Source organism: Theropithecus gelada, chromosome 4 (genome assembly GCF_003255815.1).
Source record: "Theropithecus gelada isolate Dixy chromosome 4, Tgel_1.0, whole genome shotgun sequence".
NCBI classification, from domain to species: Eukaryota; Metazoa; Chordata; class Mammalia; order Primates; family Cercopithecidae; genus Theropithecus; species Theropithecus gelada.
Window position 1 is genome coordinate 111,895,245 of NC_037671.1, and position 20,976 is coordinate 111,916,220.

Consider the following 20,976-nt stretch of genomic DNA (forward strand, 5'->3'; position numbering starts at 1 on the left):
AGCCCCCATTGTCTATTTATAGATTGTGAGTTAGTACAAAACTACACACAAAACTTCTCCTTGTCCTGGTATGTAAGGCCTTCTATGACATGGCCTCTACCACCTTCCAGCTTCGTTTGCTGCCATATCCCGTAGGGTTCTCCACATACTTGGCCCAGCCTGCTCCCTTAGCCTGGGACTTCCCTTCACAATTTGTGCACCATTGATGATTTAGTGATCCTGCCAGTTTCAATTCACTATGATTCCTGTGATCAAAATTACCACTGATTTTGTGCTCTGTTGGTATTATGACTCACACCTCTTTTGAGGAATTATTTTACTTTCCCCAAGCTACTGTTTGTCTTCTTCCTGCTTATTGGATGCTCTTTGAGCTCAGGAGCCCCGAACTGGCCATTTGTTTCTACCTCTTATGTAATTCCTTTGCACCAGGTAGTTACCAGGTGGATATCATTAGATATGAACTTTCTGAATTGGATTAAAATTGCAATAGCCAGATGGAGATAAACCTCTGCTTGCATTGTGGAATAAGCGATGACAGCGTTAAAGCATTAAGCATTTTCATTTTTGTTATAGAATGTTACAGTGAAAGTGAACAGGAAGATCCTGAAATAGCTGCAGAGACACCACCCCCTCCTCACGCTTCCCAGACTCAGTCTTCGGTATGTACCGACATAAGTAGTCTGTTGGTCATCGATCAGATGCGTGGATGTCATTTCTTCCAATTGGGTAGGAAGTAGCTTGACCAATAAATTTTTAGAATGGGCTAAATTAAGATACCTGCCGACGAGCAAGTGCAATTTTCAGGGTGCTGATTTTGAGCCTTCTCCATAGCAACCCACTGGTATGATAAACTTGGTTTATTTGTGTGTGACCCAAAGATGTACCGTACTCAGAGGATTCATGAGGACGCAAAGGGCTTCTAGGTGATAGGCCGGTGCTTGCAAAGACTTGTTTGACAGTGTTTATTTATGTCCTACTTTTCCTCGGGAAGAATTTAAATGCCTTGCCTATGTGCATGTACTATAGCAATGCAAAATGAACTTAGGATGAAAAAACAGCAGAAAGGAAAAAGGAGAGCCAGAAAGAGAGCAGGAAGTTGGGAGTGGGGTTAGTGCATTAAAAGTGCACATGGAGTGATTTGTGTATTTGCTAGAGAGGAATTCAAATTTGATTCTAAGCTTTGGAAGCACCAAAAATAAGTTCACATTATTAATTAACGCGAAGTCTATGGAGAGTTGCTTCCTATTTGGGTGCTCTTAGCATTACGGTAATGGCCCCGAGAAAGGGTCATACAATGATCATTGGGGAAGTTGGTTTATGGTTTTTACACCTACCATGTACTAGGACGTATGTAGGTGCTTTCAATGTATAAACTTAATTCCCCAAGCAACCCTGATTTAATTTGCATTTTATTTAATGCATTGCATTTAATGAGGCCAAGCACCTTCTCATGTTTGTTAGCCATGAGAACTTTCTCTTTTGTGAAGTGTCTAAGTCTTTCCTACATTAGCTGCTTCCTCCTCCTCCTTTTTCTTTATGAATGATAGGATTTCTTAATTTATTATTCTATATATTAGTCCTTTGTCAGCTATAGGTTGGTGCAAAAGTAATTCTGGTTTTTGCCACGAAAAATAATGCAAAGCACACAATTAATTTTGCACCAACTTATTAAAAGTGAGCAAATCTCACTTTTAATCTTTTTAAAACTGTTCCACAATTTCTCTTTGTAAACACATGTTCTTGATTTTAACATGTCAGATTTATCCATCACTTTCATTGCGGTGAATGCCTTTTTTTCCCCCTGGTTTCAAAAATTGTTTCCTATCCTAGGTCATGAGAAAGTAGATATTCCTGTCTTCATTTCACGGTTAAGGAAACTGAGGTTCAGACTGAGGTTCAGAGATGTTGAATGACATGTTCAGATGTCCAGTGAGTGCCTGAGATGAGAATCCCAGTCTGTTTAGCTTTATAGGACCTGCTCTTTCTACTGAACCATGACATCTGTCCATCATAGACCCAAATGATGACAGGTTCTGACAGTTTACAGTAGCTGATTCACTTACCAGACCTTTTCTGCCAGAATTTCTGTTCAGTGTGATAGTTTTTATCTTTATTGTGTTTTGCAAGTTCCTGGATTTAAGGTATTATTTTGATTGTTTAAATAATGACCTCTACTGTTTTTCTCACACTGTCAGTGGAGAATTGTGGTCAGTTTTCTAATTTATTTGGCTAGCAGCCAAGAAAAGACATAAATATTTGTTGAATAAATGTTTATTAAAATATCTGTTAAATATGATTAGCCAAAATTAAGCAAGATACAAATACAATTAAACTTTGAATATGGTAAAATTTAGAACAATTTTTGAACTACATTTATAATATTATTCTTTCTCAATATATTCACAGCTTCTCCCTAGTGTAATCCTTCTTCTTTTTAAAAATCAATTTTGGATTTTAGAAAAGGCTTTTATTTTCTTTATATCATTCAAACTTAATGATATTGTCAGACCTTACAATGTTTCCCAGCTTTTGACAACTTTCTGGTTAGATTACCCTTTAATGCTTCTAAAGACATTATCGACTTTGTGTTGAATAGGTCTTCAAAAAATGTTCCTTGTTGTTGATTTAAGAGAGGATTATGTCTTTTTGCTAAGTTTCTCTCTGTCTCTGTCTTTGTCTCTATGTCTGCTTCTGTGTCACTCTCCTATTTTAACCTGTGACATGCAAATGTTTAGTTGTTCTCCCTCAAGTTCATTCTCCCTCACACTGTGCCCACCAATATACCTCTTTTATGATTATTTAGTTGTAAAATACTGACACTTTCAGTTTTATAATGGCAAACTAGTATCCCAGGTTACTTTGCTACGAGAATTGTCAGGCATCTAGAACCCACCCTGGTGAAATAAAAGCAACCGAGTAGCCATATCATGGAGGGCCTTCTAGAAGTCTCCCTGGTGAAATACAGGCAACCAAATTGCCTTCTTAGATGATGGATCATGGCTCAATTGCATTATATAATGACAGTCTAACCTGATGCACAATAGAAGTTCAGGGAATAATTGATTTAAAACAAATAAATGAAGGGATACTCATGAGGCCAGTAAGTTAGGTCACTGAACTCAGAAGGATCTTTCAATTTTCTCAATCATCAATCAAGTGTTATTTTTTAGAAGTTCTAAGTTGAGCATTTTTTGGCAGGCCATTAATGCTAACATTTTCTAAAGAAATATATTGGAAATAGTCAGATAAATGTTGAACAGTTAGATTTTTTTTTTTCCCCTTAGCAACAGAATGTGTTCCTCCTGCTCACATATTTCCCAGGCAGATTTTGTTTTTGTTTTCTCTTGTTTCTGAAAAACAGACATGCAAGGCACTTGGTTAAACTAACATTTAGGCTTTTTATTTAAGCAGATGAAATTTAAAAAATATATATAGTAACTTTTTTTTTTGAGACACAGTCTCAGTCTGTCACACAGGCTGGAGTGCAGTGGCATGATCGCAACTCACTGCAGCCTCACCCCTGGCTCAGGTCATCCTCCCACCTTGGCCTCCCGAGTAGCTGGGACTACAGGTGTGCACCACCATACCTGGTTAAATTTTTGTGGAGATGGGGTTTTGCCATGTTCCCTAGGTTGGTCTGTGGCTCCTGAACTCAAGCGATCCACTCACCTTGGCCTCCCAAAGTGCTGGGATTACAAATGTGAGACACTGCACTCAGTCATAACTCTTATCCAGAAAGTGAATTGAGCTAGTGTTTGGCCCAATACAGTATAGGCTAGCGATGACTCAGGTATACAAGCCTAGGGGCAAAAATATTTTTTTCCCAAGTTTTTGGTTAAAAAATTATTTTGGGTGATGAACTTTCATTTCGTGATAATGAACTCAACAGTATAAAATAATACTATTTTGGAAAATTATCTCAAAAAAATTAAAAATCTTGAAAATATTTAATTCAGGGTCCAGTCATTCTAATTGCTATAGAGTCAAGATAAACAATGAAACCAGTTTGGATTTCTGCTTCTAATGGGCTGAACGACATTTCACAAGATAATAACATATCAGGAAATCTTCCCTGAGTGAAGAAGAGGCTTTTATGTTATGTTCCTTCTTCTTCTGAAGGCTTCAGAGGGGTGATAGTGGAAAGAACATCCATTTATTCTCAAAGAAGTTGCAAGTGGGCAGCTTTTAATGGGCTTACTGAAAGGGCTCCAAGTAGATGCGAAACCTTTACTTTCACTCTGAAAGACAATCTGTAGAAATCATTATCTGTGATTCCTTTAGTTTCACAAAAGAGCAAAAAAGGAACCAGCTTTCCATTTCAAATCTGATAATTTTATAAGCTACAAAGTGAGTTAAGAGCTATAAAAGTCACTTTTTTCCTTCAAGTTTAATTTTAAAAAAGCATCATGAGGTAACCTGGTCTATGCTTCTGGGCATATTCATTCATTCAGCAAGTATTTATTGAGAGGCAGAGTTCTAAATACTTGGGACACATCAGTGAATAAAGTGGACTGTGATTCATGTTCATCATGGAGCCAAACTTCTAGTTGAGGGAGACTGTTAATAAACAATCCACGTAATAAGGAAAATATATGCTACGTGAGAAGGTGGACTTCAATGAGCCAGGATGTGCTGGGGTAGATACTGGGTTGTGGCAAAGAATAGAGGAGCCAGGACAGGCCTTACTGAGAGCTAAGATCTGAGCAAAACCTTGAAAGGTGGTGTGAGAGTCAGCCAAGTGGATATTTGGGGGAAAAGTTTTCCAAGCAAAGGGAACAGTGAGAGTCAAGGTCTCCTTGATGTGTAGTACTGCAGGGAGCCCTCTGTGGCTGAAGCGGGGTGAACCAAGATGAGGGTAGTAGGAAATGAAGCCAAAGCATAGTGGTGGCCATGTCGTGGAGGGCCTATGGACCAGTTAAGGACTTTTGACACCTGAGTTGTTTAGGCAGACTTTGAAAGGTTTGAGCAGAGGAGGGTGCAATCAACTTCCATTTCAAATGCAGCCCTCAATCTGCTCTGTGCAAAAGACTCTGGGAGGTTGGCATAGAATCAGAAAACTAAGAGAGAGTATACAGTAAGGTATTGCGAAAGATGGTGGCGATTCCATCAGAGGATAGCAGTGGGGTGGCAGAGAAATGGAATAGTTAGATTTTGAATCCATTTGGAAGGTAGATCTTCAAATAGGCAGATCAAATATGAGACAAACAGAGGAGATAAATATTTATAATCCCAGCTTCTAGCAGCTTATGCAGATTATTTCAACATAACAATCCTCACATTTTGATGTTTTTCAGAAGTAGTTTTTTAAATACTGAAATGAGGGGAAAAATCAGTTAAAATAAACAAAAGAAGCAATAAGGAAAAATAAATCTTGCAAACTGGGATCCTTGGGCAGCGACAGAGGAGGAAGTCAAAGTTTTCACCAGCCCGAGGTGGTGTATGGCTTGAGCCCCAGAGTTCAAGACCAACCTGGGCAACATGGTGAAACCCCATCTTTACAGAAACAAAACAAAACAAAACAAAAGTTTAAACACAGAGGTGAAATTAATTTTGGAAATTCACATTTAATCTTAACAAGACATCTTGAACAGTTGTCTGCCAAAGTCATTTGATTCTTCAATATCTGTACTAAATGAAAGAACAGAAATGCAAGTGGGTAGTTGGGTGAAAAAGGTAGAGAGAAAAATTCACCCTGTCTCCTCAAGATTCAAGAAATGATTGTAAGCCATATGGTTGAATATCTAACTGATTTTAAGACTTGGCTAAAATTTGTCTTTATATTTTTGCCTCTGACTTTAACAGCTCATCTTCACGGCCTGCTCTCCTGGCAGTCAGTCACACAGCCTGGTGGCTGTCCCCCAGCCTCTCTCCTGCCTTCTGCTCCCACTGCCTAGTTGAGGCCCTCATCAGCCCTGGCCTGAGTTATTGAAATAACAGGCTATTTTTCTTTCCCTGTCTCTAGTCCCTCTCTCTCTCTCTCCTCCTAAAAACCACCTCCCAATTAGTCTTCCTAAGATGCAGTTCTGATCACATTGATTCACCTGCACAAAAACTTCCAGTGAATTCTCATTGCTTCTTAAATTACCTCCCGAGTCTTTGGCTTGGTATTCAAGGCCCTTGGGCTGTCTTCAGACTGCCTTTACGGTCTTGCTGCTGATTTTGCCTTTGTCATCAGCCCAACAAACGGCCTGCTGTTTCCCAAAAGCGTTCCAGACTTTCCTGCCATTGCACCTGTAGGTATAAAGTTTCTCCACTTGCAGGACCACTTGCCCCCGACTCCCACCCCAATCCCACCTTCTAAATGTCTTTCAAAATGGTAGCTTCGGATGTAGCTTCCTTCATGAGAGCATCTCTAGTCCTCTAGGTCAGAGTGATTCTTCCCTCTTCTGAACTCTCTGTATTCCTGTAGTGTTTCTTTCTTTCTTTTTTTTTTTTTTTTGACAGTTTTTTCATGTTGTTATCATAATCTGCTTTTGATTACAGATTTTGTATATCTGGTTTATTTCTCTAATTATTACATTCTTAAAGTCAGAGCCAGTGCCCGATATCTTCTCATTTACCCACATCATTTATGACTGTGCCTAGCACACATTTGAAACTAAATAAACATTTAATAGACGGATGGGTGAGCGAGTCATTACTGAGACCTCATCCACAACCCCCACAAATTTCTTGCTCCATAAATATTTTCCCATGTGAATGAGAAATACACTATTTTCCACTTGTCTGGTGCTTTTGCATGGCTTTCAGAAGAATGATTTCATTTGACTCTCACAGAAATCTTGTATGAGTTTCACAAATGAGGAAGTCAGGTTCCAGAGAAATAAACATAGCTATCATAGGTAGCATTTGCAAGCTGCTTATGTTTCATGAAGAATATTCTTTATGGGATATCATTTGCCCCTCTTGATACATTTGAGTTAGGCAGCTGATAAATATTTTTGTGTATTTACCATGTTTCAGGGACTGTTACCAATATGGGGGTGCCATGAAGAGCTTTTGAGAATAAAGTCTCCTGGCATCTCTTAATAGCCAAAGTAATCCTCTGGTGAAAGCCTCAGATGTAAACCATTAGTTTCAGGCCTAGCAGCAGCTGGGGATGGCTGCAGCATAGCCAGGTAAAGGGGATCTGGGTAAGTTCGTAAAGTGTCTGCTATTGTAATCCTAGTTGGAGGAACACAAGAAAAGGCATAGAGATACAAAACTTTATGATGTGTTAGAAAGGAAGGAATCATCAAATGTGATAGCATTTGATTTTAAGTGGCAGCCTGGGGTAAACAAAAATGGAAAATGTGCACCTTGTCCTAATTGCAGTTTATTCATTTTCCTCTAAAATATTTCTGCAACACACAGCCACTCATATTCAGCAGCATATACACTAACTAGTTAGCTAACTAATTAAATAATAATACCTAATAAATTAATGTGTTTGTGTATGTATGTTTTATTGCTCTTGTTGCCCAGGCTAGAGTACAGTGGTGTGATCTCGGCTCACTGCAACCTCCGCCTCCTAGGTTCAAGTGATTCTTCCGCCTCAGCCTCCCAAGTAGCCTCCCAAGTAGGGATTACAGGCATGGACCACCATGCCCGGCTAATTTTTGTGTTTTTAGTAGAAACGGGGTTTCACCATGTTGGCCAGGCTGGTCTTGAACTCCTGACCTCAGGTGATCCACCCGCTTCGGCCTCCCGAAGTGCTGGGATTACAGGCATGAGCCACCACACTTAGCCAGTGTTTTAGTAAAGCTGTTTTTATTTAAAAAAAAAAAATACAGGGACGCTGAATTAAACTAGATGGTGTCTTCTCCCTTGAGCATCTTGAGTTCTGTGTTGAGGAAGAGGGACAATGCAGTAATAATTCAAACAAATTACTTCAAGGACTGACAAATGCTACGAAGAAGATGAAGTAGGGCAGTGGGCTGGAGAGTGGCCAGGGGTTGAGGGTGGAGAGGATACTCCTCTGTCTGCTCTGTCACAGAAGAGCCTGCTGAAGAAGTGATATTTCAGTGGAGGTCCAAGCAATGGGAAGGAGGCAGACCACCCAACATCCACAGGGAAGCCTTTCTGGCAAAAGGGACCAGAGATGTGCTGATGGCTCAGAAAGAAGGCCAGTGTGGCTAGGAAGGTGTGGAGAAGGAGGGAGGAGATGCAGGGGGAGGAGTCCTTAGGGGTTCTTGTGGACCTTCTAAGCTCTAATGAAGACTGTGGATATTATTCTACTTAAGATGGGCAGTTACGAGAGGGTTTTCTGCAGAGGAATATTGTGAACTTTTTGTATGTGTTAGCAATACTCTATCTGTGGTTTGGAGGATGGACTGGGGTGGGGTGAGGAGTAGTGATAAGGCAGGAAGCCGGTAGAATGGTACTTGGAGGTAAAATGACTTCTTCAAGGTCACTTGCATACTAAGGATCACAGTGATGAGTAGATCTTCGGTCAGCACATTGCCCAAGGTCATGCAGAAGGTCAGCGGCAGAGAAGGAGTATACTATTACAAGGTCTTTTGGTATTTAGGGTAATGCTTCTCCTGGCATATGGGAGAAATACAAACATGATACTTCTGGGGCTTGACAACAATTGACTGGTTTATTTTTTGTTTTTGCTAATATGGCCAATATAAGGAAAGGGGAGCTGTGTACTTTTCTTCCTTTCTTCTCATTTTGGTTTTGTTTTGTTTTGTTCGGACTTTTTTGTTTCCATGTACTTTGACTCCTTAAGATTTCTATGCTTACTCACTTCTGCCTAATTACAGGCTTTGGGTGGCCATTTTAAACTATTTTTTTTACCATGTCGAACTTCTGTTTGAAAAACAATTCCAAGAAAAAGATTTTAGGGCTAACATTTGAATGAAGCTTCTTCAAGAATTAAAACTATCCTATACAGAAAATAGGGAAAATCAATATTAATTTTTAATGTAATCATATCATAGTCTCTTAAGAACTAAGATTTTTGAAATGTCTTTAATTTCCTCATTTAAATGTAAAATACTTAATACCTAAGTGTTCTGAAAGAGATGAAACCACATACAATTATTAATCATTAACTAAATACAATAATACTTTCATTTGAGCTTATGAGAATATTTTGTCAGGCTATTTGCATTGTAATTGGCACCGATAACCCCTTGATCTTGGGATTTGGATAAATCACTCAGCAACTTTATGGAGGATTTCAGGGAGCTCCTCCCCAGAGGCTGAATAACTCTGGGGTGCTTTTCTTCACAAAGCTAGTTCTGGCCAATTCTTTGTCATTAATTTGTTACCAATTATGTGTCAAACAAGAGGCAAAAAATGGAGGTGCAAAAATGATTAAAACCGGCCTGTTCTCAGGTAGCTCATCAAAAAGATGAACAGTCAATCAGTAGTTGCAATCCAGTCGTCCCTTGGTATCTGTGGGGGTTTAGTTTCAGGAACCCCATGGAGACCAAAGTCTGTGCATACTCAAGTCCCACAGTGGATCCTGCAGAACCCACCTAAACGAAAAGTCGACTCTCTGTATCCTCGAGTTGCTCATCCCGCATCCCGCAAATGCTGTCTTCATCCCCATTTGGTTGTGGATTTGGAATCCATGGACACAGAGGGCCGACTGTATTTATTGGAAAAATGTCTGTGCTTAAGTGAACCTGTGCAGTTTGAATCCCTACTGTTCAAGGGACAACTGTGTCAGTTGATACACAAAATGACATTCCACCTATTATGATAGAAATAAGCCCAGAAGCAGCAGGCAAAGCACCTACCTGGCTCTGAGACTATCAGAGAAGGCTTCCTGGAGGAATTGGTGTTTGAACAGACACACGAAGGATGGGCTCATATTTACCAATAGAGGTGGGGCGGAGAGGAGAGACTAGCACTGCCTTCTTTCATGTGATCTTCATTGGGGAGCTTTATGAGTATATTGTGCAGATGGTTCACAGAAGGCACTGAGCTAAGAGTTCTATGCTTGATGTTGGCTATTGGTTTCTCCATAATGTTAGAAATAATGAGCCATGCCTTAGCACTACATGGTCTTTAAAGTGTGTTTTCATACTGAATCCTTGGAAATGAAACTCCAGGTTCACTTTGATTTGTATTTTGTCAATCTCTTTTCCAATGAAAACTCCCCCGACCTGGACATATAGTCGCTTTCTCATTTGCCTTTTCCTCTTCTCCAAGTCTTCTTATTTCTTCTTTCTGTCTCTTTCTTTTTTTTCCCCTCATTCATCTTTTCTCCATTTAAAAGTGAAATTTATAAGTGGTGCCTGGTGCCTAGAGAAAATGGATTGAGAGAGCAGTGCACAGTGCACTGTGTTTGAGTCGCACCACAAACAGGATGACACTTCACAGATCTTTCTGATGCTCATTTAACAGGTCTTGACACTTTGCAGAGTTTTGAGGTTCAAAAAACCTTACAGACAATGCTGTAGCACCTGTGTACATGGTCTGCTGTTCAAATAGCCTGGTTTGCTATAATCTAATTTAAAGTAGAGTCAGCAGGAGTAACAGGAAAAGCTCATGTTTGGTGTTGTTTCAAAAAAGGAAGTTGATCACATAGAAGTTGAGTTTTACTAAAATAGCTCACAATAGGGGAACGTGTCAGGACTGGGCCAGAATGGATATTTTTGTTAATATTTATTTTGTAGATCCTGCTAATAAGTAAACTGTTCTTGTCATTTATTTAGACAATTTGGGGGTAGTGCATTTCCTCTTCTAGATAACTAGGGTTTTATTGAAATTACAGATCTTTGATCTCTTGGTTATTAAAGATCTAAGGGATGTAAGGTAACCAGTTTACAAGATACTTGACATATTCCTGAATGGATTTTTTTTTATGTCTGTGCCACTATATGATTATTGAGAAGATATGTGTGATTAGTTAGTATCTTAACTAGAGATTTTGATGTCATGCTACTTAAAAGTGTATTTCTTGATTATCTGACAATCCATGTCTAGCATGGAGCTAATTGGGCACACATTGGGTAAATATTGGCTTCCCCCATCAAAACTCAGAGCTCAGAATCTACAAATTTCCTGGGGGCCATATTGATTTGGAAGAAAGTCAACTCTTCTGAATTAGTTGCAATGATTCTGAGGTTTTTGAGGAGGATCCTACTTTGCTCTTTGGCTTCCTCTCTCTATCAACCTTCCTGACACTTCCTTAGAGTTTGTTTGTTTTTGTTTTTTTTGAGATGGAGTCTCACTCTGTTGCCCAGGCTGGAGTACAATCACATGATCTTGGCTTACTGCAACTTCCGCTTCCTGAGTTCAAGTGATTCTCCTGCCTCAGCCTCCCAAGTAGCTGAGATTACAGGCATGAGCCACCACGCCTGGCTAATTATTGTAATTTTAGTAGAGGCGGGGTTTCACCATGTTGGCCAGGCTGGTCTTGAACTCCTGGCCTCAAGAGATCTGCCCGTCTCGGCCTCCCAAAGTGCTGGGATTACAGGCATGAGCCACTGTGCCTGGCCTTCCTTGGAGTTCTGAATGCTTGACGTTGACAGGCATGTCCCATAGGATGATGTAATGCAACTGAACCATAAAATGCCTTCTCTGTCTTATCTGCTGTTGGAGATACAGGGTGATCCACAGAGCACTGGAATCTAGATTTTTGGATTTTATTGGTCAATAAAATTAAAAATGGAGAAACAAGATAGAGTTGCTGAATCTTTATTTTGCCACATAGGACATTAAAAAAAGAAAACTCCAAAGAGACAAAGGCTTATATGTACTGTCACCATTTTTTTTAAAAGAAGGCATGTATTTCAGCATCAAAATGTAGTAAAGACAAAAATCTCAGAAGAAATCAAGTTCTTTCCAAGAGTATCCTTGTTGGTTATATTAGCCAATTTTCACACTGCTATAAAGAACTACCCGAGACTAGGTAATTTATAAAGAAAAGAGATTTTAATTGACTCACAGTTCCACATGGCTGAGGAGGCCTCAGGAAACTTACAATCCTGGAGGAAGGCAAAGGGGAAACAAGGCACATCTTACATGGTGGCAGGAGAAAGAGTGAGTGAGGTGGGAACTACCAAATACTCTTAAACCATCAGATCTCATGAGAACTCACTCACTATCATGAGAACAGCATGGGGGAAACCACCCCCATGATCCAGTCACCTCCCATCAGGTCCCTCCCTCAACATGTGGGGATTACAATTTGAGGTGAGATTTGTGTAGGGACACAGAGCCAACCATATCATTGGTGATGTTGCTTTGATGTTTTCTCTCTGTACTGATGAAAATGTCGCCAAGGCTTTTAATGCACTAAGGAATACGTGAGCGATGTTCAAGGGTTTAAGTTCGTATTTTGTTTCTGGAATGGCTCCAGCTTTTGTTCTCTTTTTCTTTTTTGGAGGCAGCGTCTCGCTCTGTCGCCCAGACTGGAGTGCAGTGGCATGATCTTAGCTTGCTGCAATCTCTGCCTCCCAGGTTCAAGTGATTCTCTTGCCTCAGTCGCCTGAATAGCTGGGACTACAGGCATGTGCCACCACGCCAGGCTAAGTTTTTAGTAGAGATGGGGTTTCAACGTGTTGGCCGGGCTGATCTCGAACTCCCAGCCTCAGGTGATCCGCCCCTCTCAGCCTTCTAAAGTGCTGGGATTGCAGGCATGAGCCGTCGCACCCAGCCTCTCCTTTTTCATAATTACCTTTTTTTGTTCCATCAGTGTGAATTAAGTGATAGATGCAAATTATATTTTGCTCAAAGTGTAATGCAGTATTCTGAAGGATTCCCAAAAGAGGCCTTTTAATTTTCTGGGGAGTGTTGAAGAATAGGACAAATCATGATAAGGAGATTTTTTTCAGATCCTAGAACAGTGAATGTAAAGTTATATAAATCAGTTTTGGAGAATGAAATCCTAGTGTGTGTCAAACAGAAATAAATATCATGCCTTTACTTTTGACTGTTTTATTATTGGTCACTTTTTGAAATAACACGGGGACACCATGATTGAAAATGAAAGGTAGAGAATGATGGTTTAATCATGATGTCTTTTATTCTTTTTTTTTTTTTGGTTTTATTTGTGAAAAAAAATAGGCTGCACAGCAGGCATCTTCATCCTCACCCAGCCTGAGTGGAACATCGTGTTCTTTCTCTTCCCTGGAAAATACAATGAAGACACCCAGCAGTTTTCCTTCCTCCTTATCTAAAGAGAGACAATCCTTGCCCGACACAGTTAACAGTTCGTCTGCTGCTGAAGATGAGGGACAACCAATAACGTTTGCTGTACAAGTTCATTCACCTGCACCCTCAGAGGCAGGCAGCCACAAGGCCCCGGAAAACAGCTTTGTCACATCAGAAAGTGGATTTTTGAACTCTTTATCTAGTGATGATACTTCTTCATTAAGTAGCAATCATGACCATCTTACTGTCCCGGATAAGCCTGCTGGATCAAAGATCATGGACAAAGGTAAACCAAGAAATTCTTTTTTCTTCGTTAGAGAGTGAGTATTTGTGTGTGTATGGAACTCTGATATTAATTTATAACAACAATGGTTAAACTCATGCAAGATGATTCAATAATTAGTCAAGTGGGGCTATGCCCAGAGATTGCTTTGTAGAGGAGTTTGCATGTGGACAACTCCAGCTACTAGGTCACTAATTACTTGCTATAAGTGTCACTAACCAACTGCTTCAGAACTCTAAGACATGTGATCATAAAATAATGATACTTTTCCACCAATTGGAGAAAAAACTTGCCTCTTTGTTTTTGGTCCCATGTCCCATGCACTGGAGCTTGTGGTGGTTGAGTTAGGATTTTGTAGTCTTGTATTCATAACATCACCTTAATAGTTCAAAATGAGCTTAGAGCAGCCACTTTCCCTGGGCTGTGCCCCAGACAGCATCTAATTCTTAGCCCATCGTCTTCTGAATGTTCCTGTGTGGTTAATGGGAAGACAGACAATTTACACGCACTTTGTGCATCGTTAGAACCTTTATATATAAAGGAGAGCACATCTTACGCGTTCAAAAAACATTTTACATCTTAACAAAGGAAATAATTAATTGTATGATGAAGTTGATAATATGAGGTTTAAAAAATACTCTGATAACTGGTCCTTATCGTTTATTCAGGACTAGCTTGTTTTTATTACTGTTCAATCATGACGCGTCTTTTCTGATTGTGCTCTATTCATTCTGCTGTAAAACACGGTTACCTGATGGAAGATACTGAGCAGTTAAAGAACGATGAGTTTGGTTTGTATATTTTTGGTGTGCCATCGAGAGAAAGTTGACTTGCTAAATTCCCATAATCACTTGCCAGAGTGTCTAATGACGCAGATGACTGTTCTGTCCTCTCCTCTAGTCTAGTCAGGGAATCTTTCTTTAAGTTCTCAAATTTCAGATGGGTACCCTGCTAATTTAATTTTTGGTACCAGAGTAATTTGGCCAAGGATCACAACTGCAGACCAAGTTGTGTGTGTGTGTGTGTGTGTGTGTGTATAGTATTTTAAAAGTATGTAAATTTGAATACTCAGCCTGGTAACTAATTCTCTAGGTTACAACAGTTGTCACCACTCTGTGAGGCCTTACCTAAGGATGCTTTACACAGACCTGCCTGGCCTATTTTTCTTATACCCCTCCCCTCTTAGGCCAACTGTCTATTTTACATTAGAAGAACTGGAGTGAATAAAGTCATTGGCAAACCAACCTATTTCTAGAGGTGAATGAGTAGCATAGGGAGGAGAAAAGAAACTTTATCACTGAGGAATGGAGAGGACTAAAGATTAGACTGTGAGGAAGAGTAGTCTGAACCCACCCTCAGGTTTGTGAGGTGCTGTCATTTGGACAAAGTATCGAGCTTAATTGTATCTCCTTGGAAGCACAAAATTGAGCTCAGTGGTGCAAGTCAAAAGGAGATAGACTGAAGCTCAGCATAAGAACTTTTTTTTGATGTGAGATGTTCGAAATAGAATGGGTTCCTTGGAAAGTAATGCATTTCTTATCACTGGAGTTGTTTACTCATTCTGAGACAACCATTTTCATTGAATATTGATTACCTATTGCGTATTGATCACAACTCTTGTTCTTGAAAAGATATACTGAAGAGATAATTTAAGTATCTTGAACTAGATGACCTCTACCTTGATACTTAGAAGAGACTTCCAGATATAGGACTGGTGGAACTAAAGAAAATAATACAAAGTACTACATCTATTATTTTTCTCCTACAAACACTTACTTTAATCATTGGGTCATAAGTAGAACTAAAAAAAAATTCACACACACACACACACACGCACACACACACCCCAATATGAGCATAGCTTCAAAAACATACTAGAGAATAAAATCCCATTTGCATTCTTTCCCAAGAGATAACCCTGGAGGTTGAGAGTTTTCTTTTAGGACCATAGCCAGAGAGTCATGGGAAGATGCAACAGTCCTTGTTCCTGGCTAAATGTCATTCCAGGATTGCATGTGCTGTAGAGCCTGGCTGGATACCAACAGCCCTTTAAATGTAAGAATGAAGCAACCTGGTATTATTTAGTTTTGAGTTACACGCAGAGTGCCCAGCAAAATCTGTACACTTCTTCAAACAGCTCAATGTGACGGTATTCCTCTTATTAAAAAGGAAAAGAAAATGGAAACTTTTTTCTTTTTGTTTCTCATTGATTTGTTGGCAGTTGCCATATGTTGCAGAATTTTTGCTGATGATTTTCTTCTGCTGCTGGGGATTTGGTTAAATTCCCAGAAGAACTGAACCACTTAAAGTCATCTCTATGGAAACAGCAACCCAATCTTTGCTTGCATTTGTGATGACTTGCTGTTGAGTAATCAAATTTCATATTGTGCATTTTTTTTACATGTGTGTTTATGTGTTGCAGACAAAGGTAGCTTTTCATTTTTGTGACTTTTAAAAGGTAATGTTTTTGAGTTACTAATAAAAAATTCCTGAAATTCTAGTGTCTGAAATTGTTCAAGGTGCTTTTATGTCAGGGATAGAAGTCTTAACATAGGTCAAAACGAGAGTTAGGATTTTAAAAGATTAAGTCCTGGTCTCAAGATGCATTTGCTGGAGAAAGAGTCTTTCATCCTAGCAAAGATTCTTAAAGATGAATAACTGAGTCCTGAAATAAGCAGACAGTACGTATTATAGCCTCCCTTTTATTTAGACAATGAAAGAAATATTTTTGCAGTCAGTATGCAATTAAAATTGTGGTTGCTAGGATTTTATGCTGAATTTAAATACTCTGTTAGACATTTCCTCCTGTAGTGTAAGCTATTAAAAAAATAAAATCAGGGTGTTAATTGTGTCCTATTGCCTTTCTTCGCTGAGAGTTCCAGGTTCCAGAGCTCTAGGAATTATTCACTGATTAATTTCACAAAGCATAATGGGAAAAGAGGTGAGAGGGTTAATGACATGTTCATTTCATCTCAATTTTACCCTGTGCTCCTCATTTCTTTTGTTAGAAGTTTTTTGAGCCATGACTTATGCCTGTGTGATAGTAAGTCACACAGTGTGTCTTTCCAGACATATGTACAACACACACTACCTGCTGACAATGCGGAGACAATGTCACTTCTACTTAATGAATGGAGAAACCTTACTTTGGGTGCTGAAAAGCTGTATGTCAGCGAATAAGACTAATACCCAATTTAATAAGCGAATAAAACGAATACCCAATTTATACAAACAAATTATCGGGTACAAGCACAGTCAGAATTGATCTGGGAGTCATGTAGATAACAAGCTTATTTTTTTAAAAAAATTGTTAAAGGAGAGACAAGCATTCTAGAGCATGCAGGACATTTCAGGAAAGTGACATGAATGAGCCAGATTTTAGGATTTAAAAAGTATTAACAAAATTATACACAATCTGAGTGTGAAACAGTACTTCAGCTAGCTACTTTGAGTGTTGCTGTTGGAATCATGTAGTATGCCTCCTCAGGAAGTGAGTATGTAATAAAAAATAAGTCAAAAACTGGACTCCATTTAATTTTGCATTATTATATTGTGCATCTATCATTTTTTTTGAGTACCTAACATACATGTACTGATGTACTTTGTGCTGAAGTGAATAAAATGTGAACAAGAGGGTCTGGGCACGGTGGCTCATGCCTGTAATCCCAGCACTTTGTGAGGCTGAGGCGGACGGATCATGATGTCAGGAGTTTGAGACCAGCCTGGCCAACATGGAGAAACCCTGTCTGTACTAAAAATACAAAAATTAGCCAGGTGTGGTGGCACACACCTGTAATCCCAGCTACTCTGGAGGCTGAGGCAGGAGAATTGCTTGAACCCGTGAGGCAGTGGTTGCAGTGAGCTGAGATCATGCCACTGTACCCCAGCCTGGATGACAGAGCAAGACTCCATCTAAAAAAAAAAAAAAAAATTGTAAACAAGGTACAATTCTGGTCTCAAAAATGTTAACACCGATGGGCTGAGTGGGAGGAACTAGACACATTTAACAAAAGAAAGCAGAGTAAAACAGGTGCCACAGAAGAGATACAGAGCACTCCAGAGGTTTAAAAGAGAGCAGGGACCCAAGACAAGATCTCATCTAAGTGGCAAGATCTATACGTCGAGAAGGGAGGCACTGGAAAAGGGGATGGAAAGGACATTTGGTTGAGGTTGAATACTGGGGTAGGTTTCCTAAATTTCAATAGCTAATGGATGACCATTTCTAATCAGGGTGAGTTGGAAGTATGCTTTAGAAAAATTATTGAGCTGTAGAGTGCAGGGAAGAATAGAATAAGGGGAGACACGACATGAGAGGGTTTAGGGAGCCTGCGTAGCAGCTGAGGTGGCAGTGGAGAGAGGAAGGAAAGGGGAGATGAGAGGTTCTGCAGCATACCTATCAGGGTGAAGACTGATCTTGGTTTTTGTATCCTTAGCACTTAATTTTGTTCCTAGAACATTTCCTAGTAATCTTGTTTTGTGAAGTATCATTTGATATTGAGAAAACCTTTAATATATGATCATTGGCATCAATGGCATTGATCTCAGGCATGGGTGACTCACCACCTGCTTTCTCTGATCCTGTGTCATGTGGCTAAAGATCTCCGTGAGTTGTCATGAAGTCGTGCTGATTAAGTTACCTGCAAATTTGTGTGATTTTACTAGGCCATTCATAGTACTCAGATTTTACATCATCTTTGTTTTTCATCCTACTTCCTACAATTTTTCCTGAAGCTAGGAGTTACGAGTGGTAGGTGGTGGGAAGTCACTGGGGCAAAGGTATGGGAGATGGTGACAAATGTAATCTAGAATTTGGAGGTATAAAGCTTAGAGTGGCGATGACAGTTTGAAAGAAGTAGGAGGGGTTGAGGAGTTGGAGGTCATAATTGAAAAAGGAAGGTAGTAGGTTCAGAGGAGACAGAATGTGAATAAGGTAGGAGGAATCTTCCACTCAGAAATGAGTAAATTTAGAGGTGAGGATTTTATTTTATTATTTTATTTTATTTTATTTTATATTTTAGATGGAGTTTCACTCTTGTTGCCCAGGCTGGAGTGCCACGGCACAATCTCAGCTCCTGGTTCCTGCAACCTCTGCCTCCTGGGTTCAAGTGATTCTCCTGCCTCAGCCTCCCGAGTAGCTGGGATTACAGGCATGCGCCACCACGCCCAGCTAATTTTGTATTTTTAGTAGAGATGGGGTTTCTCCATGTTGGTCAGGCTGGTCTCGAACTCCTGACCTCAGGTGATCCACCCACCTTGGCCTCCCAAAGCGCTGGAATTACAGATATGAGCCACCATGATTTTAGATGTAAAACAGTTTGAAATATTGAGGAATGGGTATTAACAGTGATCTGCCCTGGGCGTTAAGTACGCTAGGTGTACCACTGCTCATACACAAATTCCTGCCCAGAATACCACATTTATTACAGATGAAAACTGCGTCTGTCATGACAGAAATAAGTCTTTGAAGTTTGTCATGTTGGACATCCCTTTTAATACTATGCTACTAGAATAGTGTGTTGTCAACAATATTTTGAGCACTTTTTGTCTGTATAGAGTATGGAAAACAGCATTGGAAGAAAAAAATAGGGAGTATTGTCATGTTTGATGCTGGGATCATTTCTAAATTGATGTGGCTTTGAGCCAAAGTGACCTGTCACAGGCATCTCCTCCTTGTCAGTCTGGCACCAAAGCAGAAGTGTTTGTTTTGCTTATCATGTGATCTAGTGGCGTAGAGGGTTGGAAAGTTATTAGAGGGGTCTTCAATTTTTCTTCTCTTTCTTATAACTTCTTCTTGATGATTAAATCCTTGGTTTTCTTTCTTTTTTGATGTTATTGATGTCATTATTATTTACTCCTTAGCAGGAGAGTAAAAGTATATGCAGATAGATGTGTATTTTTATTTATTTTTAATTTTTTATTTCCATAGGTTTTTGGGGAACAGGTGGTGATGTTTGGTTATATCAATGAGTTCTGCAGTGGTGATTTCTGAGATTTTGGTGCACCCATCATCTCAGCAGCATACATTGAACCCAACTTGTAGTCTTTTATTCCTCACCTCCCTCTTATCCTTTCCACCGAGTCCCCAAAGTCCATTTTATCATGCCTTTGCATCCTCATAGCTTAGCTCCCACTTATGAATGAGAACATATAATTTTGGTTTTCCATTCCTGAGTTACCTCACTTAGAATGATGGCCTCCAATTCCATCCAAGATTGCTGTGAATGCCGTTATTTGGTTTCTTTTTATGGCTGAGTAGTATTCTATGGTATATATGTACCAAAATTTCTTTATCCACTCGTTGATTGATGGGCATTTGGGCTGGTTCCATATTTTAGCAATTGCGAATTGTGCTGCTGTAAACATGCATGCAAGTATCTTTTTTCGTGTAATGACTTCCTTTCCTCTGAGTAGATATCCAGTAGTAGGATTGCTGGATCAAATTGTAGTTCTGCTTTTAGTTCTTTAAGGAATCTCCACACTGTTTTCCATAGTGGTTGTACTAGTTTACATTCCCACCAGCAGTGTAGAAGTGATCCCTGCTCACCACGTCCATGCCAACATCTATTATTTTTTGATTATGGACATTCTTGCAGGAACAAGGTGGTGTCACATTGTGGTTTTGATTGCATTTCCCTGACAATTAGTGGTTTCCATCACTAACTGAGCATTTCTTGTTTGTTGGCCATTTGTATATCTTCTTTTGAGAACTGTCTGGTCATGTCCTTAGACCACTTTTTGATAGGATTGTTTGTTTTTCTTTCTAATTTGTTTGTGTTCATTGTAGATTCTGGATATTGGTCCTTTGTCAGATGTACAGATTGTGAAGATTTTCTCCCACTCTGTGGGTTGCCTGTTTACTCTGCTGATTGTTTCTTTTGCTGTGCAGAAGCTTTTTGGTTTAATTAAGTTCAAATGCTTGGTTTTCTAGTTCTTTTCATGACTCTTGATATTTATATGCTTCATCATTTCTTCTGTTTCATGGAAATTGTTAATTATACTGAAAAGTATCATATGCATAGAAGAGTGTTCTCTCTCTATCTAAAGTGCCCCATAAATACACACACATGAATGTACACACAAACAATAACCATGTGGCCACCATTTGGGCCATGAAACATAAATTAGCCAGCAAATTACTTGTGAGGGTGTGGGGTATTGAGAGTGCTCACCCATGCTGAAGAGATATATTTTGGTGGAAACAATTTAGGAAGCAATTTGTCATCATCTAGTAAAGTTGAAGATAGGCATACATCATGGCCAGCAATTCCATTTCCAGGTGTATACCCCTAGAGAAATGCAGGCATAATGGCAGAAACCCCTTGTAATATCCTCTTTATCTAGCTGGAATTCATTCATTTTCATTGTTTTATAGTACTCCATTGTTTTACTATACAACAATAAATGTATCTACTATTGGTGAGCACTCTTTTTTTTCAGTTGTGGGCTCTTATGTTAAATGCTGCTGTGGACATTCTTATTTTTAAATTAATAGGCTTAACTTTGTAGAGCAGTTTTCGATTTATAAAAAAATTTAGCAGAAAGTGCAGAGTTTACATATGCCCCCTCCATTCCATACACAGTTTCCTCTATTATCAACA

The 20,976-nt window shown here is 39.4% G+C and overlaps 1 protein-coding gene across 2 annotated transcripts in view; it reads left to right on the forward strand.

Annotated features, from left to right (window-relative positions):
* The window catches only part of IPCEF1 (interaction protein for cytohesin exchange factors 1), a 202,401-nt gene that overhangs the window by 149,578 nt on the left and 31,847 nt on the right, over window positions 1–20,976 (forward strand). For both annotated transcript variants that reach the window (XM_025383396.1, XM_025383395.1), the window contains exons 9-10: window positions 574–659; window positions 13,009–13,381. In XM_025383396.1, the coding sequence (XP_025239181.1) occupies window positions 574–659; window positions 13,009–13,381 (459 nt within the window). The remainder of the gene's footprint in view (window positions 1–573; window positions 660–13,008; window positions 13,382–20,976) is intronic.